Source organism: Solanum pennellii, chromosome 6, assembly GCF_001406875.1.
Source record: "Solanum pennellii chromosome 6, SPENNV200".
Taxonomy (NCBI): Eukaryota; Viridiplantae; Streptophyta; class Magnoliopsida; order Solanales; family Solanaceae; genus Solanum; species Solanum pennellii.
Window position 1 is genome coordinate 55723974 of NC_028642.1, and position 27904 is coordinate 55751877.

A 27904-nucleotide genomic window follows, 5' to 3' on the forward strand; every position below is an offset into this window, starting at 1 on the left:
GGGGAGTGGAGCAGAGCAGGTTATGGTGTTTGTGGGGCGGGGTGGGTTAAAGCTTTTGCGGGTGTGGGGCGGGTTTAAATAGATTTTTTTCAAAATTCATGCTGGGCAGGGCGGGTTTGAAAAAAAGGATCTTTTAAATTCGTAGATTCTCACATTTCATACCAGTTTTGCACGTTTTGTGCACTGGCTATATGGTGAATAAAAGAGTATTATGAAAAAAAACTGCTTGGAACAGCCAAAAACTAGAAAAAGAAGAAGTTAGTAATCAATTCAAAACTATCAAAAAAAATGTTACAGACCTGTTTAAAAGAGTATTGTTATTAATTTCAGCAGTTAAATAATAATATTACACAATTAATAATAAATTAGAAATTTTAAGTTAAAAACGTACCGCATTCAGTATTTTAGTTTTTTAAGAAATTATGTGGGGCGGGTTGGAGCGGGTTTGTGCGCCGCTGTATAAAAATAACATAACATGTTATGCGGGTTCAAGATTTTCAAACTCAATTATTTTGCAGGAGGATAGGAGTCAGGAGTCTGGTGATCATCTCCTTTGTGCTTTTCAGGGTGGGCTTGGGATGGTGGAGTTTATTTGTTTTGTTCTTGAACTATTAAGACATACTCTTACGTCTACCAACTTATTGAAATGGTGCAAGTATTTTCTACTTAATAACGAGAGGAGATACACTTGAATGATTAATTCGTTTTCATAAGCTTAAATTGAGAAGATTGGTTTGCTACTTTGCTTCTTACATTTCGTCTTGTGATATTTTGCTTACTGAAGTATAAAATGCTGAAATCAGATGTCAAAAGCTTATGGAGCTTGCATGAAGTTACTCGTTATGTTCTCAAAATCATGTAATTTTGTATCCATTCTTAGTAACACAATAGTCCGAACAAATGGTGGAAGCAAGTCCATAATAAAGACGGAAAGGGTCTAAAATACCCTCAAAGTATTGGAAATGGTACAAAATTACCCTCCATCCACCTATTGGCTCCAAAATACCCTTCCCACAACGGTTTTATATTTAAACTATTTAAATATTTTTTTAAATATGTGGCGCTCAACTATTTGTTATAATTTAACTTATAAGTATAATTTATAAATAAATCCACTACCCATCCATTACTAATTAAACCCTCCAAATTAATAAATCACTCACATTATTAATGCAACAATAGAAAATCTACTGCCAATTGAGTGTTTTAAAAAATTTGAGACAAAAATATCTACAGAAGTTAATTATCATACATTCAAGTGTCTAAATAACAATTACCGATAAACATAAAAGTCTAACTATGTTCATCTTAATTATTCTTACGTCCCAATTATGTGATATTACTTCATAGGTAACTTTTTTCCAAAATAATATATTAAAAGTTTCAAAACAAATCATAAATATTTATAAAATTATATTGTAAAAAAGTGCATGAATTAATTCGGGATATATTACTTCTTTACCTTTAATCATAAATTTCTAATTCAATCTTGAAAGAGAATCAAATTGAAAGTGTCCTCCTAAATAAGCGGCTCAACATAAATTTAATTGGGGCTTCGATTCGTACTCGAATAATTTTGGATGTCATTTTCATTAATCTATAATTTCATCGTGTTTTAGTAGTGTTTATGACGATTTTGATATTATAGTTGGATTATTAATTGGGTGGGGTTTAGTTAGTAATGGGTGGGTAGTGGTTGGTTTATAAATAATACAAATAAATTAAATTATAACCAATAGTTGAACATCAAGTATTTTAAAAATATTTAAATAGTTTAAATTTAAAATCATTAAATAAGTGGTCAATTTTGAACTCAAAGGTGGATGACAAGGATATTTTGGAGCCAATAGGTGGATGAAAAGGGCATTTTGGAGCCAATAGGTGGATGAAGGGTAATTTTGTACCATTTTCAATACTTCAAGGGTATTTTAGACCCTTTTCCGTAATAAAGAATAGGAATCCTATCATTGACCAGATCTACTTAGACTGTAAATGAATATAAACCTAGATAATCCATAATGGCTAATTAAAAAGTGAAGCTACTCTATAGACGAGTCAGACAAAGCGCTTAGTGATCCTTCTTGTCATCTCCATCAGTCTCGTCATCTTCATTAGTCAATTTATCAGTAATAAAGCTGTCATTGTTGATTACTTCAAATGAATCACTCACTTTCAACTTAGTTTGCTCAATGCCAACATTCTTGCTCGTTAAGTTTTTGTATATGTGAAGAGCTTGAGCAACCATGCTGGCAGGATCAGAAACATTTGTAGGAAGTAACAATGTTGTGCCCTAAAACACATAAAATAAAATGATTAGCAAATCAATAATGCATGATTATGGACTAATTGGAACGTATTTATTATGCTTCACCTCCTTTGCAATGCTACTGAAGGCTTGGATATACTGCTCTGCAATCCTCAAGCTTGCTGCCTACATACCCAGTAATGAAAGAGCCGTGAGTGAGAATGCATATTGGCATTGACACAATCAAATGTATTCGTTGTTGAATTAATCAAGCACATCTTTCTCCAAAATCTCATTACAGTGTCATGGTAAAAAGACGCGGGCATGAACTAAGGGATCTCACCTCTGCACCTCCATGCTCTTTAAGGGTTTGTGACACCAACGCAATTCCTTTTGCCGTAGCTTGTGCTTTAGAGAGAATGGCTTCAGCTTCACCTGATTCACCAGAAAGTATTGGGTGAGGAAATCTATAAAACAAGTTTGAGATAACACACTTGGCAACATCTTTTACCAACCTTGTGCTCTGTTGACCTGGTCCATCTTTGCAGCTTCTGAGTCAAGGATCACTGAACTCTTCCTTCCATCGGCAATGTTTATATTTGCCTGTCTCTCCCCTATTTTAGGTGACAATACACATCAAGTTTAATACAGTAAAGTGTCATACATATGACACAATGAATTACTTCACATTGCTCAAATCAGGGTGAGGAACTGGTACCTTCTGACTCAAGAATTTGAGCTCTTTTTTTACGTTCCGCTTCAGCTTGCATCTCCATAGCTGATCTAACCCCACGAGGAGGAGTTATATCCCCTGAGGAGGAAACATACATATTCATCAATGAACAACCATAATTGCTTTTGTAAGGAATCAGTAGAACATGCCACATACTTATTTCATAACGAAGACATTTCAGTCCCCAGTCTTTTGCAGCATCATTAATGGCCAGCTGCAGGGAAAATGCAGAGCTAAAACAATTAACATGTAGTTATAATCATAATTACACACTTCACAGTGAAAGTGCAAAAGGCCAACCCCTATTATTTTCTGATCATAAAATTCTATTAAAAAACTTACCACAATTTTGTCATTCAAAGTGTCCCTTTCCTCAAAGGTTTTATCAAGTGAGATCCTACCAAGCTCACTACGCATAGTTGTCTGTGCTAGTTGAATTACCGCATACAATGGATTCTCAACTCCATATGACGCCAATTTTGGATCCACAGTCTACAATTTACGAAAAACACAATCTCCAGCATTTTTAAAAATTTCAAGAGAAATTCGCGCAAAGTATAAGAAGTACTAATAGAGATTAAACCTTGATATAAAGAACACCATCGATCGAAATGCTAACATTGTCTCTAGTAATTGCAGTCTGGTTAGGTATCGGAACAGTCTCTTCCTTGAGAGAATGCGCATACGCAATTCGATCAACAAAAGGGATCAAAAAGTGAATTCCCGGAGTCAATGTTTTCACATATTTCCCAAATCTTTCAACTACATACGCCTTTCTCTCAGGCACTATACGAATTCCCAAATTCATCGGCACCCGAACGTGATACCTTCATCACAACACAAAAAATCAAAAACCACACATTACGAAATTTTGAAAAAAAAAACAAACAATTATGTACTTGGCATATGGATCTCGAGAACGGAAGAAAAAACGGCGGACGGTAGTGGAAGTAAAGGAAGGAGATAGGTGACGTGACGGCAGCTGATTGGAGGTTTGCTTCGTAACTAGAGAAAAAGTTGTTGTGGATATTGTTCGTGAATGAATGTGATGATGTAGCAGCCAAAGCTTGTTAATAGAGCTTGATCTTCCGATATTCATATTGAAATTCGATTGAAAAATGGATTTGTAAAATTTTGGATAATGGGAGTAAAAGCAAATAGCAAGAAAATGAAGTTTCTTCCTCAAGTTATGTTATACTGTTGTCTTGTTCTTCAAGATAGTGGTATTTTCGGAATAGCGGGAACATAAATTTTCGGAAAAAAATAAATTAAAGGAATATCTGTGTTATGCGGAATTTGAGATAATACGAGAAAATATAAACGCGAAAAACAAGACAACAGATTTACGTGGTTCACCAATAAATTGGCTACGTCCACGGGGAAGAGGGAGAGCAGTTTTATTATGGAGAGGCAAGAACAGAATTACAGAATAGTGTTTGCCATAGCGTCTATATATAGTGCTAAGCTACGCCCTAACAGGCTTGGGCCCAACATACAGAATTAACAGATAATTAAGGGCCCAATACAACAACATTGTATACCGTCGGGCCGGGGGCGTCTCCGCCCCCCCGGACCAGGGGGCGCGTCGCCCCCCTGGACCCCCCGACTCGCTGACCGGGCAGCGAGACCCCCGTCCTTTCTGTTTGTAACGGGTCCGATTCAAGGCATTCAACAATCTGGGTTCTTTATTTTAAATTGGGTATAGTAGGCGTTGTTATAAATTTATATTGGTCAAAAATTAATAAATCATTCAATCCAAATTTGAATACAAAAAATTCCATAGGTTTCAACAAATGTTATCATATTAAAAAAAACTACTTACTATATATTTTTTTAAAAATATTCTAAAACATAAACTCAAAATCTCTAATTATTGTTGGAGTGATTCCTTGAACTTGAATGGGTGTGTTTAAGGCATCATTTTGCAACCATTCCCAAAGCTCGTAGCTTACGCTTATGGTATGTTACGTATAATTATACTTTTGTCTTCTTTTCTCCACTACGTTACTATTCAACTTTTTATAAAAAAACATAAAAACACAAGACGTTAGAGTAATAATTAAGGGGTGTTTAGTTGAATTTGAACGCGTACTGAAAATAAGTCAACTTAATGAACAAAATATCATAAATCACAAGGCTTTAAATTGCATTAATCGTGTAAACATTCGTTTACATTGTCTATAAAATAAACAACATAAAAATGAATAGCATATAATAAAATCTATATAAGAAGGAAGCTAAGAGCATAAACTAAGAAAAGCCTCTTTTATAAAACAATGCACCTCTTCAGAGTTAAGAACAATGTAACAGTACACCAATTCCTCCATCTCTTTCCAATCTTTAATGCCAACATTTTTCACCATCTCTTTGATAGATTCTTTTATATCTGTCAATGGATCCATTGAGTACTTCACAACACATGTACTATCCGCGAACGCTCCGCGAACATCTTCAGGCAATTTAGCTGAAAAGCTAACTCTGTTCCTTTGGTGCTTCAACAATTTCCCCCCCTTGTAATTCACCATTTTCTAACAATTTTGGTTTTGTTGTTGTATATATGTGTGTGTGTGTTCATTGAAAAGGTCAGTATATAAGATGGAGCTATAAATAAATGTGAGAGATGTATTGGTGCAAACAAGCACACATTGGGGAGGTGCTTTGAATGTAGTGTGGATATGGAAATTAAATTTTTGAGAGATAAAAATTTATTGAGGGATAAGATGATGCATGTGAGGGGTATTTGTGGGTTTTGTCATGTTCTCTACCATTGTGGACCATAGGTTATTCAGGATCTAGGTGTTGTGAGGATGTTTATTCGAACCCATTCATGAACCCTATATATAAATATAAGATAATTTTTTTAAAAAATTTACGTACATAGATTAATTTTGAATCTCTCAACACAAATGAGAAAAATAGAGTTTGGCTAAGTGTATTAGAGAATTCAAAATTCAACCTGAGATTTCAAGTGCACTTCATACACTATGCTTTTATTTTTTCGAACTCGTTTAGTGAAAATTTTGGATCCGTCAATGTTGTTCAAGACAGGAAAACAAATTGAATGAATATAGCAAAAGGACATGTTATACAAGCATGGTGGGAGCCTAAAAAATTAAACAAAAACCTGAAACATGTGAATTATTGAAACTATGGTGGGACTTGGTCCTGTTTTGTCTTTGAATGGATACCGTAAAGAACTGAATTAGTTGGAGTAGATTCAAAAATTTTGATTGTATAAAGATGTACAGAGCTCAATCCCAGTAAAAAAACTTATCCGAGCCTTGATAGGCATAGTTATTCGTATATAATGACTGTCGTAACGTTCAAAAATTTAAACTGAATCCAATAAAATAATTTATCATTATGCACGCAAGTTATTTCAAACCTCACCCGTCTCAAATCCAACTAGTTCCCCTCTCCAAATTAATAAAAGAAGAAAAACTAAAAGCTTTTTTATTTTAATGAGAATAGTTTGGGAAGTGTGCATTACAAAAATATTATTAGCATAGAATTGGTCAGGAATGCCATGTACATATAATTTGATACACAATTATTGTTGCACTTATAAAAAATTTGCTTAATTTTTTTGCGATTTCAACTCTTTTAACATTTTGCGGACTTTACTCTTCTAGGTAATTTATCCAAGTAAACCTAATTTTGATATGGTGTTATAGAAAAATTACTTAATTTAGTGACAAAAGTATGTAATTACAATACAATTTAAATATATTGTATTATGCTCACAAATGTATACATTAGTATCAGTATAAAATAAATTGTTTAGATATTAAAACATCGACTACTATATTTTGATTCATCATTTTAGTGTGTGAAATTGATCTAAACGATGAGAAACATTTTGTACGTTCTTTTGAATGTCTCTACATGTTTAAGGTGCAATTAATATGATATAGTTGAGATATTTATGACTTTCTATCATATGATTATATGTAAGTCAAATACGAATTAAATTAGGATTATCGATTTACAATACTACAAAGTACTTCAATTGAAAACCATATTGAAATACTTTTTTTATAGACATGATGTAATGTATCAAATATTTTCAATACTGATAAAGTCCGCTCCTACTTTATGTATTGTAGTAAAACTATATAAAAGAATTCGACAGAGAATCTTTTGAAGCGGTAGTCAAAAGGAATTTTTAGATTACATCACGTCTTTTGATATATAATACGTTGGAGCTCTCTAGTCAACTTTGCGTGGATAATCAATCAATTGTTACTTTTCAAAAGATTAACTACACTCGTAAAAGTAAAAAGATATTGAGAATAAAAAGTTCAATCATCTTACTTTTAAATTATAATAAAACATACTAAAATTAAAATTTTAATATTCTGAATTTATCATCGAACTCAAAATTCATTTTAACAACGTGCAATTTCCCTTGGGCCTTGACCAAGACCTTTGCATAGCTTAAGGCGTAAGGTTCTTCCAATCCTTTTCATGATATTAAAATACAACAAACAATACACTAAAAATTGGAGTCTAAGTACTTTTTGTCTGTTTATACTTTCTTCCCACATACCACTTGTTAATTAGCTTAGAAGGAAAAAAGATTGAAAATGACATTTTTGTTACTTATTGTGTTTGGTCCAAGACTCAATTGTCTCAAAACTACTCAAGAGGCAAAATTGAAATTAATCTTGTACAAATGTACTCACGCGTTTTAAAGTAAGTGATATTTTAAATTTTTAAAAAGAAATTAATCTTATTCTCTTAAAGATGATTCGTGTTTACATAATCAAGAACCACTAATTAATTTAAAAAGTATATCTATATTAAAAACACCATTTATTTTGAAACGAAGCAAATATATCGATAGACAAATTAATGATTCACCGAGAACAGAGGTCTCACTTATGGGAGTAGGTATACGAGCAATGTACCACTTTAAATTCAGGTAAACATGAGTTAATATCTTCTTTTTTTTTTTTGTTTACTTTTTTATTTATTGATTAATTCAATTTTTGTCTTTGTGATATTTGACTAACCACACAATTTTATTTCTTTGTTTGTGAATGATTATAAAAAAAAATTAATTGGAAGAATATCTATGTGTTTGACCCAAAAATAATTAAACTCATACACAAGGGAGCATATTACAGACTTATAATTATTATAATGTAAATATAAATAGATAAATAAACATGTCTCATCCTATTAATGACATAAACATATGGATGAGCCGAAATTCACAAAAATAATCTCTTATAATCATTTTCAAATTCAATTAAAAAGAACTTTTTGTAAATCTTTTACATGTAAAATAAAAATTTTCTTATAAATAAAAATATTTCTTATAAATAAATAATAAATATTTTTTATAAAAAAATAAATTTATAAAAGACTCTTTCAAAATTGTGACTTGTAGAATATCCTTTAATATAAGTTAGAGGAATAGGATTGATTGTGGAATGGTCCGGTCCAAGTAGATTCTAGAAACTTTACAATTTATTTTATATTTTATTTCATTATCTATTGGTCGATAATGATTTTTACTGTTAAATATGACTTTCTCACTTATATTTTTCTACCTTAGAAATTTCAACTTAGATTTAATAGAGGTATATTAAATTAACTTCAGTTGGTTAAGAGTATTTTTAGATAGTTTTAATTGATCAAGAATATTATATATTTTTTTACTTAACTAATTAAATTTAAATATATTTAATTTTATAACTATTGAGTAAAATACATATAGAGGTATTTTTCAACAATTCTTTTTGAATTTATAAGAGTTTGACACTACTTACTGTTTGATACTATGTCATTTAGTAAATGATGAATGGATTGTATCTATGTTTAATTAGTTAAATAACGGAGTGTTTTTCAAGACTATCAATATTTTAGACAAAAAAACTAATAATTTATGACATATTCAAGGTTGCAATATTTTATTTTTTTTAAGAAAGTGAAATTTAAAATGGTAAAAAAAATAATAATAATAAAAATTGAAATGGTGGCAATTAATTTAGGAGGAAAACATTTTTGATCCGACGTGTAGGTCTGCTACTGGCGCCGTGACTGAATACTGATGACTTGCATCGTTGCCACAGTGACTGTAACAATCTGATTCTACGCGGTATTCATTACGCGGTTTGATTTTGGGTAAATCAAGTCTACATCAGTTATGTCACTTTCTGCGATGTTTCATGTTCTGTAGTATCATCCATGGGAAATTCCTCCATTTCTCATCTCATTCAATAAAAGGGTTTTACGCATCGCCCCCTTTATTCATTTTTCTACTTTGAATTTCTCGATTCACCTTACATAATCTACTTTTGAGAAAAAATTCCATCAAAGTTTCTTCGTTTTCTGTGTTAAAAAGTTTGGATCTTGGTAATGACTGTAACTCCGGTGGGCAATCAGGTGGTGGAAGTTCCACCGTTGAATACTTTACCCATTGGATATCGTTTTCGTCCTACGGATGAGGAGCTTATCAATCATTATTTGTGCTTGAAGATCAATGGTTGTCATGATCAAGTGGGTGTTATTCGTGAAATTGATATCTGCAAATTCGAGCCCTGGGATTTGCCTGGTTAGTTACATCCACATTTTCTTTTTTAAATTCCTTTTTCCTTTTATCTGTGCTGCTGTATTATTGGTCAGCGATTGCATGTCAAAATGGAATTTTTGGGCAGCAGTAATCAGTGAACAATTAGCGAAGTGGTTTGAGTTATGATTTTTGTTGATAGATACACAACCCCTTGAAAAGAAAAACAACTAGAAGGGTAAAGGAGCAGTTAGAGAAATTTTATTCCTAATTCATCTTTTCAAGAAAATTTTTGTGGACCTTTGTGATTGTAAAACATGATTAACAGTTTTCAGGCTCTTGATCATTTGTGCCTTACTTTTGATTTTGCACGGTAAGTGTAATCGTTTTCTTTGGGTTGGGAGAGTTGATTGCTTTGTGAATAATTAGTTCCATAAGCTCCAGTGACTATTTCGCAGACCGAGTAGCTAATCCTTTTACTCCATATTATGAGCACTCGATAGGATCTTTTTTTCTTTGCTATTTCAGGAATATGGGTGGGGTGGGGTAGGGGAAGGGAGACAATTCTGTTGATGATCCTCACAGTTGAAATAAAATGTGATTAGCTTTGCTTTTGGGTGCTTTTGACCTACTTTTAGTAGGAAGTTTTGAAATGAATGGATGAAGCTAGATAGTCTTGGTTTTTTGTCCACTGATTATTATTTTTGTAGCAATGTGCTTCCATATGGTATACTCGTTAATGTTTATCTCCATATTATTTTTGTCTTAAGAAGTTCAGGGTGCAGGTTTCACTGGACTGACACTTTTTTCTCCTTTGTCCTAGCTCAGAAGCTCCAACACCAACAAAGACCCTTTGTATTTTTGACTTTGAAGTTCATATTTGAAAAGAATGTAATGGTATGAATTGTTTCAAATGATTGCAGATTTGTCTGTTGTAGAGTCAAATGACAACGAGTGGTTCTACTTCTGCCCGATAGACAGGAAGTACCAAAATGGGCAGCGATTGAACCGAGCAACAGAACGAGGATACTGGAAAGCTACTGGTAAAGATAGAAACATAGCTACTAGAAAGGGGGCAAAGATTGGGATGAAGAAGACTTTGGTGTACTACAATGGGCGAGCTCCTGAAGGGAAGAGGACCAATTGGGTGATCCATGAATATCGTGCAACTGACAAGTCATTGGATGGTTCACGCCCTGGACAGGTAGGGACTGAAATCTTTCTTCTCTCTTCAATTTGAACTTCTTTTAATGTATCTTAGTTTTGGGATGGTTTTAGTTAGAAAAAGATTGTTTGTTCCATATGTGAAATTATGAGTTAATCTAATCTACTTGAAGGTATATTTGGCTGTTTCTTATCTCAGAAAAATCATGTCTTGAGGCGACATTATATCAGTAGTGTTTACTTAAATGGAGTGGCATATGACTGGCCAGTTTAATTGTAGTTAGTCCACTTATATTCTGTTAGGACAACAAGGGGTTGGGTGCAACATTTTATGGTGTAGCCATGTAAAGCTTATTTTTTGGCGGGTCCAACATGTTGTGAGATGTCCGAATCAACAACCGTGGATATTAGTTTAATCATTGGAGCTTACTGTTCCATTCCTATTTTGTGATGTGGCAAATTGGGCCATAGTAGATTATTAGTAATCATTTTCCTGGTGCAGGGAGCCTTTGTGCTTTGTCGTCTCTTTAAGAAGAATGAATTGAAGCAAGATGAAAATGTCGAAAGTTCACATTTTGATGAAGTTGAACATCTTGTTTCTTCTCCTGCTGTTGGAATATCACCAACCGATGATGGATTATCAGCACTGGCTCTATCTCCAATCATGGAAAGTGAGAGTAATAAAAGTAACCCACCAAAAACCTCTGGATGCAAAACTCATGACACAAGATTATCTATTGATAGTTGTGGCAATAGTTGCACTGCTGGTGATGGTGAAGATTTGATGGTGGACATAACATCAGGACAAGTAAGTAGAGCAATTCCCATTTCTGCCTTTTTCTTAAATATTGAGTTTTTCATTGCAGACAATTGGTTGAACTAATATTGTACTTATTTCTTTGCTTCATATTTTAGCCAGATCTCCAGATAGAGGAATTGTTGGGACTCTTTCGCGACCCTTCACCAGAGCCTATTGATTGGTCTCCGTTGCATTCACAGTCGCAGGTGGAGTTTGGATCTTCTATCTCACATGGTACCATGAGCAATGAGATAAACTGTGATCAAAAGGATGTCCAGTGTCAGAATGGAATAAATGATCTCAATACGAATGAGTTTCTAAATTCAATTCTTGTCAGCTCTGATGAGTTTTCATATGAAGATTCTGAAAAGGAATTGAGGTCAATGTGGTTTGCCTCAAACAGTATTAACACTATAACAACGGCACCAGTTACGGACTCTGGAACGTGTAGTGTGTTGAAGTCACAAGTCACACAAGAGCCAGTAAGTGGAACTCTATAGGTGTCTTTCAGTTTCTTGCATTTGTGAGTTGTCTCAAGACGTCAGTTACTTGAAACTTATTAACTGTTTTTTAGAGAACTGATCTTCTGCTGCTGCTCTTTTTGTCCTAGGTTAGGAGAGATATATTTGAACCTGAGCTGCTGTTGGGAAATTGTGGAGAGACTGCATTAATGAGAGAGGTTAATTCTGTTGCAACCACAGTGGACGATGTGTTTGCAACACCTTATGTTCGCAATGATCACTCAATGGGGAATGTAGGCACTGATTCTGCTTTTGGAATAACACTAAGGACTCGGCGGACGCAGAATCAACCTGACAACAGCCAGCTGGGATCTGGAATGCAAGGAACTACTGTTAGAAGAATACGTTACCAAGTGAAACTTCAAGCCGGAAGAGTAGAGCGTCGCATGCCAACTGATTCTGATCAGGGTGGAGCAAATCATGAAGGACTGTCAGCTGTATCTGAGGTAAGTCTCCCTAATCCTCATGAGAAGAAGGGCTAAAAGGTGACACATTGACATATATTTAATAATTGGCATGTGCAGAGTGAAAAGTTCTCCAATGAAGATAGTTCTTCTTTGAGTGCTGCTATCTCCAGTGATGTGACACAAGATACCATGTGCAAAGAATTTGAAGGGGATCGTCAAATGGCTGAAGACTTGAGTGCAAATGTGAAAGATAGAAATGGTTTAAAGAGAGCAGCATTGTCTTCGTTTTCATTCAGTTTCTACATATCCAAGGTGTTCGCTGTTGCAAGTTTACTCATAGTCTTCTTAGGTGTTTGTGGATGCTTTAAGCTGAGACAGTCTGCATCCAAATTGTAGCTTCTTGTAACTGGCTTAACATGTTTTGTTGATTTTATCTCCTTTTCAAATACTGCAAAGGAGCTAAAGTTGAGAAAACTTAGAAGTTACTACTAGTGTATACTTTATATTATAATTAGCTTGTTTTGTACATTACTAGCACTATATTGTGTAAGGAGATCTAGTTACTTTAGACTTTTTCCCAAAAATTTTCATTTGGCATTTTGACTTCACTCAATATATATGGACATCTGCTTGGTCTTCATTTGCTAGAAAGTAGTTACATTGATTTCCCCTCTCATTATATTTACTTTGGTTATTACAAATGTTTTAGCCTGAATATTTGTTTTACAGATATTCTGATATAATATACTTCCTGTTGTAAATTGATAAACAATAAAACAATGTGAAACATGAAATATAGACAATAGTTGTAGAGTTTTTGTCATTCAAGTGTGTATTTGTGAAAGGTGAAGAGTACCCATTTATACGAGGAATAATACATATATTGGATCCAAAATTTGGTTTCAAATTTTAACTTTAACCTTCAACTTTCATAATGCACAAACAAACACTTTAACTATCCAACTTTTAAATAAATACACACGAGTCCTACATGAAACAGTACATGTAGGACATCACGTAGGACAAAAAATAACATGTAGGATAATATGTGGGACATGTGTGTATATTTGTTAAAATTTATACAAGTTTAAGTATCTATTTGTGCATATCAAAAGTTGAAGGGCATAAATATAATTTGAAGCTAAGTTAAAAGACACATTAATGTATTATGCCATTTAATGATTGTACAAATCATCCATGAGTTACATATCTCAAGTGATACATTATTAGTTAGATACAAATATGATAAATGATCCATTGAATGAATATCCAGTTCTCATGTAATTTTTTATTTATTATATAAAGAGTAGCTTATAATGTCGTCCATTTTAATTATCGTGTTTTTTTTAAAAAATGATTTGAAATTATTGTCATTTAAAAAAAATAAATAATCTATAGAGCAATTATTAATTTTCATTTTTATCCTTATTTAATATATGTGGAAACAAATTATTTTGGTGAAAGATAGTACTCGTGGTACTATTAGATTGAGACTGAAAAATAAAAATGATTCAGGGTGTGTTTGGTATTAAAGGAAAATATTTTTCTAAAAAATGTTTAACTAGAAAATAGTAGATTTTTGACTTATTTTCTCATGTTTGGTTGGTGAGGAGAAAATATTTTCGAAAAAGATTTTGTGTTTGATTTATGAATGAAAAACGTTTTTGAGAAATATTTTTATTTTTACTAGAGTAGAAAAATTATTGAAATTGAAAATACTTTTTAAAAACGGAGATGAAATTTTAAAGTTGAAAATATTTTTTAAAAAACAAACTTAAATTTTTTTTGGGTGTGTGTGGGGAGACTGGGAAGGGGTTGGAGCGTAGAAGAGAAAAAATGAAAATTTTAAAGTTGAATATTTTTTTTAAAATAAACTTAATTTTTTTTCGAGGTGGGTGAATGGGTGGGTGGGAGCTGACGTGAAGGACTGAAGGTAAGGGTAAAAAAATAAAAATATAAAATATATTTTTTAAAACCTGACATAATTTTTTTTAAGGGGGTGGGTGGCTGGTAGGGGGACTGATGTAGGGGATTGGTTTGAGTGCAAAGACAAAATAAATTAATTTTTTAAATTAAAAAAATAGTAAAATTGTAATTTGATCCTAAACGGATTTTTAAAAAAATGTTTTTCTTAAATTTCGAAGGAAAGTCAAATTTTCCAATATTTGAAAAAAATAAGTTGATACAGAAAATATTTTATTCACCCAAACATGTTAAAATTTGTACTAAAACACACCCTTAGTAAAAAAAAAAAAAATTGGTTAATATTTGTACTTGGTACGTTACCTCATTCTTCTTTTTTATTTTCTTGGAGTTTAGTTTCGTATAAAATACGAAATAAAAATATGATAAGTAAAATAGATCACGTTTTTGAAATGTTAGAATTTCCAATAAAAGTCGTCAGTCGTTGTAAACAACGATTAGATGAACATCAACGTCCGCAAAATCAACTGGCAAAATGTTCACATTTTCTCCAATTTTAGTACTCTTATTGCTTTTCTGCTTCAGCGTACTGTATTCAGTTCAAAGCAGCTACTTTGATCAAGAATTTGTTAAGCAGATACTGAGTTCAGCAAGTAAAGATAAAGATTGGTTAGTATCCATAAGAAGGAAAATTCATGAATACCCAGAACTCAGATTCGAAGAATATAATACAAGTGCTCTGATTCGCAGTGAACTTGATAAGCTTGGGGTTTATTATGAATACCCTTTTGCTAAAACTGGTATTGTTGCTCAAATTGGCAATGGTTCTCCCCCTGTTGTTGCTTTGCGAGCTGATATGGATGCCCTTCCTATGCAGGTTTGTCCCAATTACTTATGTGCAAAAAGATTCAATTTTTCCTTATTTACATAGCATTCCCTCCGTTTCAGTTTGTTTGTCTGATCTTGTATTGACAAGAAGTTAACAGAACTTTTGAACATATATTGAATTTACTAAAATGTCATATAAACTTGTGATCTTGAAGATGTCGTGAAAAGTTAGAATGGAAGATTTGTCAGAAATGAAACAGATTCGTCTTGAAATAGACTAAAAAGAAAAGTAAGATACATATATTGAAACTGAGTGAGTATAATTTCTAAATGTCCTTGCACCCCTCTACCTCCGCCCTGAGTTGGCTGTATCAAATCTAGAGGATTCAATATTACTTAGGTTGTTTTTACACTGGTTGTCAGCTTGTCACAATCCTCCAGCTTTATTTGGAGTTATGACAGACTATGCTTTATGAAGATTATATAGGGGGAGTTATAAAGATATAATTAGTACTATGTATATTTAAGTGTGAAATGTCTCTGGTAGTAATCTCAAATGAATATAACCGTAGGAACTTGTTGAATGGGAACATAAGAGCAAAATTAATGGCAAAATGCATGGATGTGGACACGATGCTCATACGACGATGCTTCTTGGTGCTGCTAAGCTGCTGAATGAACGGAAGGACAAACTTAATGTGAGTTCTTTTGATGTTTGGTTCAAAGGAACGTTACTCTTCACTAGTACTGATTCATTTGGAATGTAACTTGTGCTTGTGATATGAGAACTGAACTATTTCAAGCGGTGAACAATGGTTGAGTTAACATCATGTGTTTCTGCATACTTTTCTTCTCTTCAAACTTCTAAAGGCCTCACAATTAGAGGGATAGTTTGATTCCCTGAATTCTTCCTTCAAGCTCGTAGAGACCTTATCAAGGCCTAAAAGGAACTTAGAGATTTTCTCCTTTTCAAAAATATCCTTGAATCTTCTGACATCTCCTGGCATTCAGAATCAGGACTTCCAAAAATAGCTAGTTGTTTCCAGAAACGGCCAAGAGCACAATAATGTTCGTAACTGACATATCCCCTTGTGGGAGATCATGTGGAGCACTAGTTAAAAAAGTTAAGTGCACTTTTATTGTCTTAATATCATAATTTGTCTTCTTTGGAACAGTCTGAACTTCATAGGTCAGAAGAGGGAAGTTACCTTGTTTAATTGTCGAGGTTGCTAACTAACTAGGATATGACCATATTGTTCTTTGATTCTCAAAATCTGAATTTGGGTCATCCTTCCGGCCTTCCCTAGAGGACTAGTAGTGCACTAGAAAGGATGATATAATCATTTTCAAAAGCCACTTACCATTTCTTGGATCTCTTTATGTATAACTACATATGCTTCATCTTGCATATATCCATAGGAACATTCTATTTGAACCACACTCTTTGATCACTTGTCAGTGTGTAATTGTCCGAATTATACTACTAGATTTTTCTTTTCAACTTTATAAGGATACATATGTCACATGACACTCCAAAAGCACTGTCCAAATTCACCTAATCTGCTTGGTCCTTTCGTGTGGCATCATACAATATCAGTCAATATCTCTTTTTTGCTATACTCAATATTATTGTAATTCTTTTGTAAACCACAAAGGGAACCGTCAGACTTGTTTTCCAACCTGCGGAGGAAGGAGGAGCTGGTGCAAATCATATGATAAAGGAAGGAGCTCTAGGTGATGCAGAAGTTATATTTGGTATGCATGTTCATTTTAAAAGACCTACAGGGGGCATTGGCACTAGTCCTGGACCCCTTTTAGCTGCCGTTTGCTTCTTTGAAGCAAAAATAGAAGGAAAAGGTGGGCATGCTGCACAACCCCATGAAGCTGTGGATCCAATACTTGCTGCATCATTTGCAATTGTGGCATTGCAGCAGCTCATCTCAAGAGAAGTAGATCCCCTTCATAGTCAAGTACGCACCTTAATCTCATTTTTTGTCCATTGAGTGTTCTCAAAGCGAGGCAAAAAAACATGTTAGCGCTTCGCCTCACTTAATTGTGCTTCAGTGTCATCATTAAGGCTCTAACATATACTTCTCCGTGCAAAAGAAGGTCTCCTAAAGAGGCGACACTAAAAGATTGATATTTCACTTAATCGCTATTTTTTTTTCCAGTTTGTTTGTCCATATATTTGTTAGTAATGTTTATATATATATATTGGTCTTTTTCCGTTTTGCGCCTTTTTTCGTTAAAGCCCATGCTTTTGTGCTTAAAGACCCAATGGACCTAAGAGCTTTATTGCACTTGTGATAACACTGGTCCAATCCTTTGTCTTTTATTTTCCTTGAAGATGTTTACCTCATAAGAGGTGTACATAATAGTATGTTTAATATTATATAGGAACATGTATTCCCTTTACGAACATTTTTTGTTTTTAACAACTCATTTGTTTTGAGGTGGAAGCTGTATGATTTTTGAGACCTCAAGCCTCGTTTGATAGTTAGTCTTACTGATATGGAAATACTCACTTCTGCCTGAAGGTTCTTTCTGTTACTTATGTCAGAGGTGGATCTGCATCAAATGTTATTCCATCATATGTTGAATTTGGGGGAACTCTGAGGAGTCTAACAACTGAAGGCTTGTTTCAACTTCAAAAGAGGGTGAAAGAGGTACTTTGTTGCACCTTGGCTCTTGTTTACTATCAACATCTGCCAACTAGATTTTCTGGCTGTTTCCTTAACGTGTAGTTTGTGTTACAAATTTAGTGATTTTTTTGTCCATGTTTAATAGCCTTAAACAGATGGCCTTCTTAGGCCATTGGAAAATGATGGTTTACATGTACCTATGTAATGAACTATCAAGATTAAGGAAGACTTCTTGAACACGTATCAAAACCCTTTCTCCAGCTAAATGAATGACCAAACTAATGGCGTTCCTGCAGTTTCCTTCCACAAGTAGGGTACGGGGAGGGTGGAATGTACACAGACCTCACCCCTTCTTGTGTAGGCAGAGAGGCTTTTTTCGATAGTCCCTCGGCTCAAGGCCAGCATAAACACAACATATATGGAAATCACTATTGAATCCTTCATTTCTTGATATACTGTTGCAGTAGATTCTAATTGTCTTCAATGTCCAGTATCGACGAAAATGCTTCTAGTTCTTTCTAATAAGAACAGAACCTAGACTTCTCGTAGTAATTTGGTGCACATTTGAAATACATACTTATATGAGCCTGCAGGTAATTGAAGGACAGGCAGCTGTGCATAGGTGTAAGGCGTACGTTGACATGAAAGAGGAGGATTTCCCAGCATATCCAGCTTGCACAAATGATGAGAACTTACATCAACATGTAGAGAGGGTTGGCAAACTCATGCTTGGTTCGGAGAACGTTGGGGATATTGAAAAGGTCATGGCAGGTGAGGACTTTGCCTTCTATCAACAAGTGATTCCTGGGGTTATCTTTCAAATAGGGATAAGAAATGAAAAGTTGGGCTCTACCCATGCCCCACATTCCCCTCACTTCTTTCTTGATGAGGATGTCCTTCCAATTGGAGCAGCAATGCACACAGCCATAGCAGAGATGTATCTGAACGATTACCAACATTCCGCTGCAGTTTAGATAATAACATTATTGTTTGATGGTCTCTTGAGTTGCATAAATGTTCCAATTACTCGTTCATTCTGCACATTGTATATAAACAACATAAATAAGCAAATCTAACGCGGTGATATGACCATCTGTTCATGTGGCCCATTTCAATTTTCTTTATGCCATAGTTGCTCTTGTGCTCTTTAATAATTTCCCTTATGCTACAAGGCATCAAGTAGTTCAGTATGTAACATACTACATGCAGTTACAAAATGAATAATGACAGTAGTCTGACACTGTATATGCAAAATCTAGTGCAAGTTACTGTTTTTTATGGCAGAATATGATATTTGTTCATATTTTATGGGTTTCTTGATGCATAAAGTTACTAGGTTCGACAGAACTCCGTTGACTAAAGATTTTCTGTTGATGTTCTCTTTTTTATTTTTGCCCCTAGGAGAGGGGGCAGGGGTTTGGAATGTAAAATTGAAAGAAACCCATGTGAGACCAACTTTGAAGAATGAAGATCTTTACACTCAAATCATTAGTACTTTAGCATCCCCAAAGTTTCATACAACCCATTTTTGTTCAACTTACCAAGTTGTATTGCTAACTTCTTTTATAACAGTAATATTCGGGTCAACTTGCATACACTTCGATCAATTTCATTAGATACCTAGAAGATACACTTCGATCAATTTCATCAGATACCTACTACTACCTCTACTAACACAGATAGATACCATGTAACTCTGTCCAACTATCACTTAGTGATTTTACCTCCTGAGAGATTTGAACTTGAAAACTCATGGTTCTCGATCTACTTTATAAGATTATTCTCTGTGCTATTTATATTCTTTATGTCCATAAATTTGGGTATCCCCTGCTTTGTGGAATCCCCTTTATCCTTCCTCTCCCTCTGCCTCCTGAATGTAGTTTCCAACTAATCATATATTATTATAAGCATGAACCTCTTAACCCCAAAGTTGATTTACCATTTTAACCCTACAATATCATTTATATATTAATTTATTAAATATATTAGTTAAACCTATTAACCCTATATTAGTTAAACCTATTAATATTGATTATTATAAATTTAATTTTCTAACAGCCCTAATTTAATTTTTCAGAAACGGTCATCTGCTCCACTTCTCTTCTGACGGTTATGAAGTTTCATCATCTTCTTCCAAAACCTTTTCATCTACTCTCATCTGTATAAATGTCTCAAATCACATGTTATTGTCCATTAAATTGTTTCTCTTTTTTGTGCCTGGATGATATACAGGTAAATATTTTTGGATGAGGAACTTAGCTATTCTTTATCATCAGCTCTGCCTTTTGATATGGAACTTTTTGCCTGCAGGGATTTGTTGACAGAGAAACTACTCTTATTGGAACATTGACAGTCCGTGAATTCCTCTACTACTCAGCATTGCTTCAGCTTCCTGGTTTTCTTTGTCAGAAAAGGAGTTTGGTGGACACCGCTGCATGAAAGGTCTTCGAAGTGGCGAGAGAAGGCGTGTCAGTATACAGGTAAATATTTTTGGTGCTCTGTTTTTGTTGCCTAATAGTTACAGTCAATTTTTGATGTTAATGCTTTGGTTTTGCTCTGTTTTGCTGCTAATTGCAAATATATGTACACCCTTAGCCTGAGGATAATCTGAAGGTAACTTCTGATGAACATGAAGTATCATGTTGGGAAAGTCTGTTTGTTGGGCATTTACACAACTGAATTGGTAGAATCTCTTCTCTATTGTAGTATTAGTCCTTACCTTTTCCAGCGTTGATCTATCACATTAAGCTGATGCTCAAGTTTCTCAACCGTCCAAATCAAATGCAGCACATCAAGATCTAGACTTGTATCATATATTATTATAATTAAAATATTATAAAAATATTTAACTATTTAATTTAAATATTAAGTTACATTATTTTAATGGAAATGTTAATGACTTTTGCACTTCTTTAGAATAATTCTTAATTAAAATATCTAATTTAATTTATTTTCTTGAAATATTTACCCTTTAAATAGATACATGTATATGATTTATCTTCTAAATTAATTTATGTTCTTAATTAATATTTGTCTTAAATTTTTGTAACACTTGACCTTTCAACTTTGTAAGTGAATCTTCATATTCCAAAGCTATATTTTTTCCTATAAATACAATCTTTTAACATTATTTTTATAGGAAGATTTATATGTGATACAATTTTTGTGTGGAAGACTAGAGAAGCTTTAATCAAGTGAAAAAAAATTCAAGGCAAGAGGATTTGTGTCAAGACTACAAGCATAATGTGATTATAGGAATGAATGTTAATTACTAAAATATTGAAGCTTGATGTATTTGTATTATTTTTTACTTATTTGTTGAGATCAGAACTATGGTAAGACCCCTCCATTTATGTAGTTGAATATCACTTTCATCAACATATCTTCCAAAGATTTTAATTTTTTTTATGGTCAAAAGTTGAATGTTTATTACTATATCTTTGTTTTAATTTGCATTATCAATAAAAAACAGGGAAAAGATTGTCTTAGAAATATTTCTATTTTTGGTAGTCTTATGCTAAACTTGCTCCTATATATGATACTTTTTTCTTTGTATTTGTAATTTTGTTTTTGGAATATATTTGATTGAAGGGTGTATTTTTTGCTATTGAAAATGAGATAAATACAATCATAAAAATAGTGTATAAGACATGCAAAACATATAATGCCTACACGATATTCTAATTTTAAATTATTAATAATTAATTTTTTACATTTTAAATATTTGTAGAGAATCATTCTTCCATGTGCTTATGGATAAAATCTATAGTTTTGAGACAATTTTCATTAAAATTATCATGAGATCCTAATTTCAAAGTAAAAAAAAATGATACACCAAAATGCTTAAGAAAGTTAAGAGGATCTTTTATCCTTTGACCAAATATTGCCCCTACTAATTTTTTAACAAAAAAATGTAAAATATATTTTAACAAAGTTTTAATTGTAAGAATATTAATATTGTCATTTTGACTCTCCATTAAATTAAAATCTGATTTATTTAATTAAATATTAATATTTTATTTGTATAATTACATAATTTAAATACCAATCATTGCACTTTAAATCTTTAGTATTTCCTTCTATTAAGTTTTTTATTTATAAATTTAAATTACTTAATTGCATTCTACTTAATGAGAAGGAGAATTTCATCTTTTACTAATTAATGTCAAACATTTTATCTTCTTGAAATGTATAACTATTAATTTAATATCAACATTTTTTATAAGACAAAAAAGACATTTTTTAAAGTTAATGTCTCCATGTTTGTTTTTGCTACTTTATTTTATCTTTTAAAATAAATATAAAATTTCTATATCAAATTATAATAAAGGGAGGACTAAATGCAAAAATATTCTTCAAATTAACTATACACTACAAACATTTTTTAAAAAGTTAAATTATTTATCATTTTATTCATCTTTATGAAGTATACGTGCAACGCACGTGTCCATATACTAGTATACAAAAAGGAGGAATCAAATAGGATGGTACCCTTTATGCAGATAGTTCCCCTGCATGTGCTTTGCCATTGCACAGAGTTAGCTTTCATGCATACAATTTTGCAAACTCATATTGTCCTTTTATAATATTTTAGTTTGATTCTCGTCGTTTTCAGTATATAAAACCTTGGTAGCTGGTTTCTCCTCACTACTCATCAGCAGAGACAATGAGTAAAGAAGCCAAAAAGGTTAGTCACGTTTTCCTTTTTTGAATTTATTTCATCTTTGTCAATATGAGAAAATGTTCATATAATGGATTGTTATGTTTGATAGGAGCTCGTTAAGGAACCGAAAATAAAGACAATGGAGGAAGAGAAGACAGAAGAACTAAAACAACATTCTCCTTTAATTTTGTGCATAGACTTGCATTGTTTAGGATGTGCCAAGAAGATTGAGAGGACCATTTCAAAGATCAGAGGTTTTTATCCTACTCTATTCACTTTGCTTGTAACGTTCTAGTCAATTTGCGTGCACCTTGACTATTGCGTTTTTTTCTTCTGAAGTTATTTTAGAAAAGCATCATATCTATATTAAAATGAAGCAGGGGTAGACAGAGTAATGATAGATATGGAGCATAACCAAGTGACAATAAGCGGAGTGATCGAACCACAAGCAGTGTGTGCCAGCATTGTTAAGGAAACAAACAGAACAGCAAAAGTAATTTCGCCTTTACCACAAGCTGATGAACCTATTCCTGGAGTTGTTGCTTCACAGGTAAATCTTTTTTACTCCGGTACAGTATAATTTTCCGCTGAAGAATATACATAAAGATCATAAATGAAAATGTTTGATCCTTGTTTTAATACCTTTTCAGGTTAACAGATTGACGACAGTTGAGCTAATTGTTAACATGCATTGTGAGGCATGTGCCAAACAGCTTAAAAGAAAGATTCTAAAAATGAGAGGTATATAAACGAGTCCTTTCGTGTATTTACCTAACCATTTTGTGTACGCGAATTCAGAATTTTAAGTTAGTAGATGTGAAATGTGACAGTAATATAACTTCCATGTCTAGAATTTTGCACTTAATTATATCTTCTTCATGATTAATTTAGGGGTGAGAACCGCGGAAACAGATCTGACCTCAGGGAAAGTAATTGTAACAGGAAGCATAGACGCCAACAAGCTCGTTGACTATGTCCACAGAAGAACTAAAAAGCAGGCCAATATTGTACTTCAAGATGAACCCCGGAAGCATAAGGGAGAACAAAATCCAGATGAAGAAGCTAAGAAACTCGAAGAAGGTGACGAAGAAAGAAACAAAGCATCAGGAGGAGAAGAAACCATCAATAAGATGATGTATTATTATCAACCACTTTATGTGATTGAAAGAATCCCACCTCCTCAACTCTTCTCCGATGAAAATCCTAATGCATGCTGCATAACGTAACCAATAATAAGAGGTACTCGAAAGATCATTTTCATCTATTCAAATTGTAAGTGATCATAGGAGATTATTTTCTCGGAGTTTCATGATATCATGGAAGCACACTCTCCTATGTTTCTTATGCATTTTTATATCAGCCAATGCAATTTCATCTTTCCCAATTTGATTCCACATATAAAACAGGGGTGCAACAGATGATAATGCCAGAGAAAAAGAACAAAAAAAGTTTTACATACTTGAAGTATCATTTTTTTTGCGAGTTTCATATCTGAACTATATCAAGTGATTGTTTCCTAACATAATTGTGTGACAACCACACTTAGGTCGATACAAAAGTAATAAACTCATACAAGTACTAGGTTCCATCGTTCTTGAAAAGTTCTAAACAATATTCCTGATCTAAATTCCTGCTCCAGAATTTTTCATAATATTCAGCATAAGTGAAATGTCGATAAATTGCAGAAGATCCATCTTCAGTTAAGGTTTTTGGAGCACTGATAATGGAACAATCATTGGGACAGAGGAAAGAAGCCACAGACATCCTTGCTTTGTCTGAATTCACTATAGCTCTATGCCATATACTTTTATACTTCCCATTACTCAACGCCTGCACACACGATAAATCATTATTTCATCTAAAAGTTTAAACTCCTAAAAATATATAGGGAAAAAGGTCTGATATTCCCCTCAACTTTGTCATTTAGAGTTGATATATCCCTTGTTATGAAAGTGGCTCATATATACCCCTACTTGTAAATAAATGGCTCACATATACCCTTTTCCTCTAACGGAAAAGAAAAAATAATAATTTTAATCTAAATTTTTATTATTTTTTTCTAAAAAATATAATCATATATGAGTAAATTTAATCCTCGTCAAACATATTTTTTTTTGACAATTTTGTTTTAATGACTAATTTATAATTATTATTTTGATAATCAAATTTATTTATGTTTCACTAATATTCTTGTAAAACTTATTGTAGATGACCAAATTTTTTCTTCGAATATGAAATTAAATTACAATACACACAAAAAAAATAGTTTAATTTTTTTCTTTAAACTAAGGAATGAAAGAAAAAAACAGAATAAGAATAAAAAACTCAAATAATTATAATAAAAGAAGTCAAAAAATAATTTATGTATAAAAAAAATTAAAATATACCTTGAACTTTGATAGAAGAATCATATATACCCCTGATAATTTTTTTAAAAAAAATTAGAAGTAATAAATATAAATTTAAAACTAATTTTTTAATTACTGTTAAATGAAGGGTATATGTGAGCCATTTTGTAACGGCAGGGGTATATGTGAGCTGTTTGTATACCGGTAAGGGCATATATAAGTCACTTTTATAAGAAGGGTATATCAGCTCCAAATAACAAAGTTGAGGGGCATATCAAACCCTTTTCCCAAAAATACAAGTTTATCTAATTAGGTGTATTTTCAGACGATGTGCGAGTCTGATATCACATAAATTGAAACAGAGAAAGATGTGTTTACCTCCAATTGATCACCAAGATTGATGACAAAGGCATTAGGCTGAGGTTTAATAGATAGCCATTTTCCATCCTTAAGAACTTGAAGGCCAGCCACTTGCAAATCTTGAAGAAGAATTGTAATTGCATTTGGATCTGTATGGGCTGGTAACCCATAAGTTAATTCAGGTTGTGGACACTGAGGATAAAAATTGATAGCCATATGTTGTCCTTGTTCACCTAACACATTTTTTATACAATCCTTCTCAAGCCCTAAGCTCTCTGATATTGCTTCTTCCAATCTATATCCAAGCTCTCTAACTTCCATGCAATATTTGCTTACTATTTCCCTAAACAATATAATTCAAAGAGCAATAATTAGATTTCTATTTCGATTTAATCGATCGACTTAAAAAAAAATGAATGGTGAGAACGTTGATTAAACTCATATAGCGTATGAAATACATATGTTGCATATATAGGTAGAAAGACGTACAAACACAATCATTTTGGTTCCCTATTCTAGAAAAGTAATACTAATATGGTTATATTTTTTAAGAAAAGAGTTTTAGCTTAAATAAAAAAAAATTTAAAGCTACCATTTTTGTTTTTTTTTAAACTGAAAAATAAAATAAAAATCAGACTCCATAAACATAAAGTAGTTGTCTGCTAGTGCTTACACCTGACAAAGAAATCAATTATTCATCACATAATTTTATTTTATAATAGTTGTCTATTAGTGAGTTGCAACTGACAAAGGAATTAATTATGCATCACGTGATTTTATCTTAGTAGTTCATAATATATAATTTGAAATGATTTTTATTAATATATAAACAAACAAATAAAAATATTTAATATAGCGAACAAGAAAAAGTAAACTAAACAATTGAAAAATATTGCGTCATCAGCCGATGTCTTCCATGACGTCATGAAATATATAAAATTAACAGCTGAACTCTAGGGACTAGACAGACAGATAGTGATGCACCGATAATTAAAAAGGACTTGAGTAAAATAATACTAAGAATTATTTTTATTCTTACGAGATAAACAAATTAAAATCATTGAGATTTGGAATAATATACTCCATAAAACATCTGGTACCGCCTTAAATATTTTAATTAACTAGTTTACAAAATACATTCATATATCTTTTACTAAATATACATTTAATTTACAAACATATGGTATATATTTAATTATATTAACAAATTAATTGATCGAACAGTACATGATTTTAAAAAAAAATAAAATTGGCAGAGGCGTGTATAATTGTGAAGCAACATAAAATTTGACATAATCTAATTAATTAGCGCACCTAATTAGTAATTACAGGTACAAACACTGACTAAACAGAAACAACTTAAACACGTAATTACAAATAATTTACCTAGATTACTAATAAACAGTAGATACGTGACAATCAAAATTACGACTACTTAGAAACAAGACAAAAAAAAATATTACACATAACACATATCCACGTGACAAAGCAAAAAATAGACAAGTTAGTAATATGACTAAAAATTTGCAAAAAACAACTTAGATACGGGATAAACACGTTTCATATAGAGTCATCATTTATAGAAAATGAATTTTGATTAATAAATAAACAGGAAATGAATGAACTAATAATACTTAATTATAATGAAAAATTAATTAATTACCTGAAAGAAGGAGGATTAGAAGGCCATTCAGGGGCATATTTGTCCAAAGGATAACAATGTAGCCTAAGATAATCTCTCCAATTATGAACAGCTTCCTTCTTAACATTAAAACTAGTTGATAATCTCATAGTTTTTGATGGATCATCAGAATACAATTTCATCTTTTCTTCAACTGGTAGCTTAAAAAATTCATGACTTACCCCTAACATTTCATCTATCACCTTCTTCGACACACCGTGATTTATCACCTGATAAAAATAATCCAAAACAACTACTAGTTAAACATTTGAAAAAAACGTGATTAAAAACACTAATGATGTTGCTATATGAATTGAAACGAGAATAACAACATATCTGAAAGGATTGAATGTACGAAAAAAAGGAACCTGGAAAAACCCATAAAGACGACAAGCTTCACCGATTTGATGAACGATAACGTTCCTATTAGTACAAGACATATCAATGACTGGGACAAGATCGTCGCTATCAACAACTTCAGACATGCAAGGTCTTTGAGATTCAGGTCGAACGTAAGACTGAGGGAGGGTTGAGTGGTTGAATCCACTAGAAAGAACACTTGTTGTTGTCATTATGTTTTAGAACACAAAAATAGAGATGTGATACAAGAACTAAAATGTCATTGAAGCTTAAAGTAGCTAATATATATACATATTTTAGATATTGTGGGCTTGGTTTTTTTCACGTGAACCAAATGACGATAATGTTAATTAATGGGTTCACATTTTACCGACATGATTAAATTAGTACTGGATAGGACGGTAAAATAAACGTGACACGTAAAATAAACGTCACATTAACTACGTAAAATATACGTGAGACTACCAACGTGTTTCGGACGTAATTTGGGGCAAGACACATAATTAAAACCGGATTTGGCTCCGCTCCATTTCTTTTAATTGGTGGGTTAAATTCTTTACACGTGTCGATCCCGTTAAAAATCGAGGACAGTAACAAAAACAATTTCGTTGTTTGGATGGGCCATTATTTTAAATATTGTTGATAATTATTTGATTCTAAATTAAAAAATTATATTTGAAAATTAGAATTATTTTGGAATTTCGGGTAATTTA

At 32.6% G+C, this 27904-nt stretch overlaps 6 protein-coding genes across 8 annotated transcripts in view; 4 read left to right on the forward strand and 2 right to left on the reverse strand.

The window, feature by feature from the left end:
• Positions 1 to 740, forward strand: part of LOC107021523 — a 2553-nt gene extending 1813 nt beyond the window's left edge. The window contains exon 2 of the mRNA XM_015222202.2: positions 519 to 740. Within this exon, the coding sequence (XP_015077688.1) occupies positions 519 to 526 (8 nt within the window). The 3' untranslated portion in view covers positions 527 to 740. The remainder of the gene's footprint in view (positions 1 to 518) is intronic.
• Positions 741 to 1852: 1112 nt separating this feature from the next.
• LOC107022721 (stomatin-like protein 2, mitochondrial) lies at positions 1853 to 4171 on the reverse strand. Of its 3 annotated transcripts, none has more exons than XM_027917677.1 (9): positions 3878 to 4171; positions 3598 to 3805; positions 3321 to 3470; positions 3135 to 3192; positions 2964 to 3056; positions 2761 to 2859; positions 2589 to 2680; positions 2372 to 2431; positions 1854 to 2290 (listed from the first exon to the last, which is right to left on the reverse strand). In XM_027917677.1, the coding sequence occupies exons 1-9, from the start codon at positions 4075 to 4077 to the stop codon at positions 2069 to 2071; spliced, it is 1182 nt and encodes a 393-aa protein (XP_027773478.1). In that variant the 5' UTR covers positions 4078 to 4171; the 3' UTR covers positions 1854 to 2068. The 3 variants fall into 3 exon arrangements, with proteins under 3 accessions (XP_015078801.1, XP_027773478.1, XP_027773477.1); XM_027917676.1 differs by having other exon boundaries at positions 1856 to 2290; positions 3562 to 3805; positions 3878 to 4167; XM_015223315.2 differs by lacking the exon at positions 3878 to 4171 and having other exon boundaries at positions 1853 to 2290; positions 3579 to 3662.
• A 4984-nt stretch (positions 4172 to 9155) lies between these two features.
• Positions 9156 to 13037, forward strand: LOC107021095 (NAC domain-containing protein 91). Its single transcript, XM_015221688.2, has 6 exons — positions 9156 to 9540; positions 10419 to 10699; positions 11162 to 11467; positions 11575 to 11940; positions 12069 to 12425; positions 12504 to 13037. The coding sequence occupies exons 1-6, from the start codon at positions 9345 to 9347 to the stop codon at positions 12780 to 12782; spliced, it is 1785 nt and encodes a 594-aa protein (XP_015077174.1). The 5' UTR covers positions 9156 to 9344; the 3' UTR covers positions 12783 to 13037.
• A 1727-nt stretch (positions 13038 to 14764) lies between these two features.
• On the forward strand, positions 14765 to 18930 carry LOC107021548 (IAA-amino acid hydrolase ILR1-like 5). Its single transcript, XM_015222232.2, has 5 exons — positions 14765 to 15186; positions 15710 to 15835; positions 16793 to 17107; positions 17675 to 17803; positions 18373 to 18930. Exons 1-5 carry the CDS (start codon positions 14845 to 14847, stop codon positions 18751 to 18753), a joined length of 1293 nt encoding a protein of 430 aa, XP_015077718.1. The 5' UTR covers positions 14765 to 14844; the 3' UTR covers positions 18754 to 18930.
• A 937-nt stretch (positions 18931 to 19867) lies between these two features.
• Positions 19868 to 23805, forward strand: LOC107022474 (heavy metal-associated isoprenylated plant protein 9). The gene is made up of 7 exons (XM_027917567.1): positions 19868 to 20011; positions 20090 to 20259; positions 22395 to 22466; positions 22552 to 22696; positions 22823 to 22992; positions 23093 to 23183; positions 23334 to 23805. The coding sequence occupies exons 3-7, from the start codon at positions 22446 to 22448 to the stop codon at positions 23666 to 23668; spliced, it is 762 nt and encodes a 253-aa protein (XP_027773368.1). The 5' UTR covers positions 19868 to 20011; positions 20090 to 20259; positions 22395 to 22445; the 3' UTR covers positions 23669 to 23805.
• A 6-nt stretch (positions 23806 to 23811) lies between these two features.
• Positions 23812 to 27583, reverse strand: LOC107022685 (protein DOWNY MILDEW RESISTANCE 6-like). The gene is made up of 4 exons (XM_015223283.2): positions 27200 to 27583; positions 26814 to 27061; positions 25169 to 25493; positions 23812 to 24272 (listed from the first exon to the last, which is right to left on the reverse strand). The coding sequence occupies exons 1-4, from the start codon at positions 27401 to 27403 to the stop codon at positions 24021 to 24023; spliced, it is 1029 nt and encodes a 342-aa protein (XP_015078769.1). The 5' UTR covers positions 27404 to 27583; the 3' UTR covers positions 23812 to 24020.
• Between the last annotated feature and the right edge of the window lie 321 nt (positions 27584 to 27904).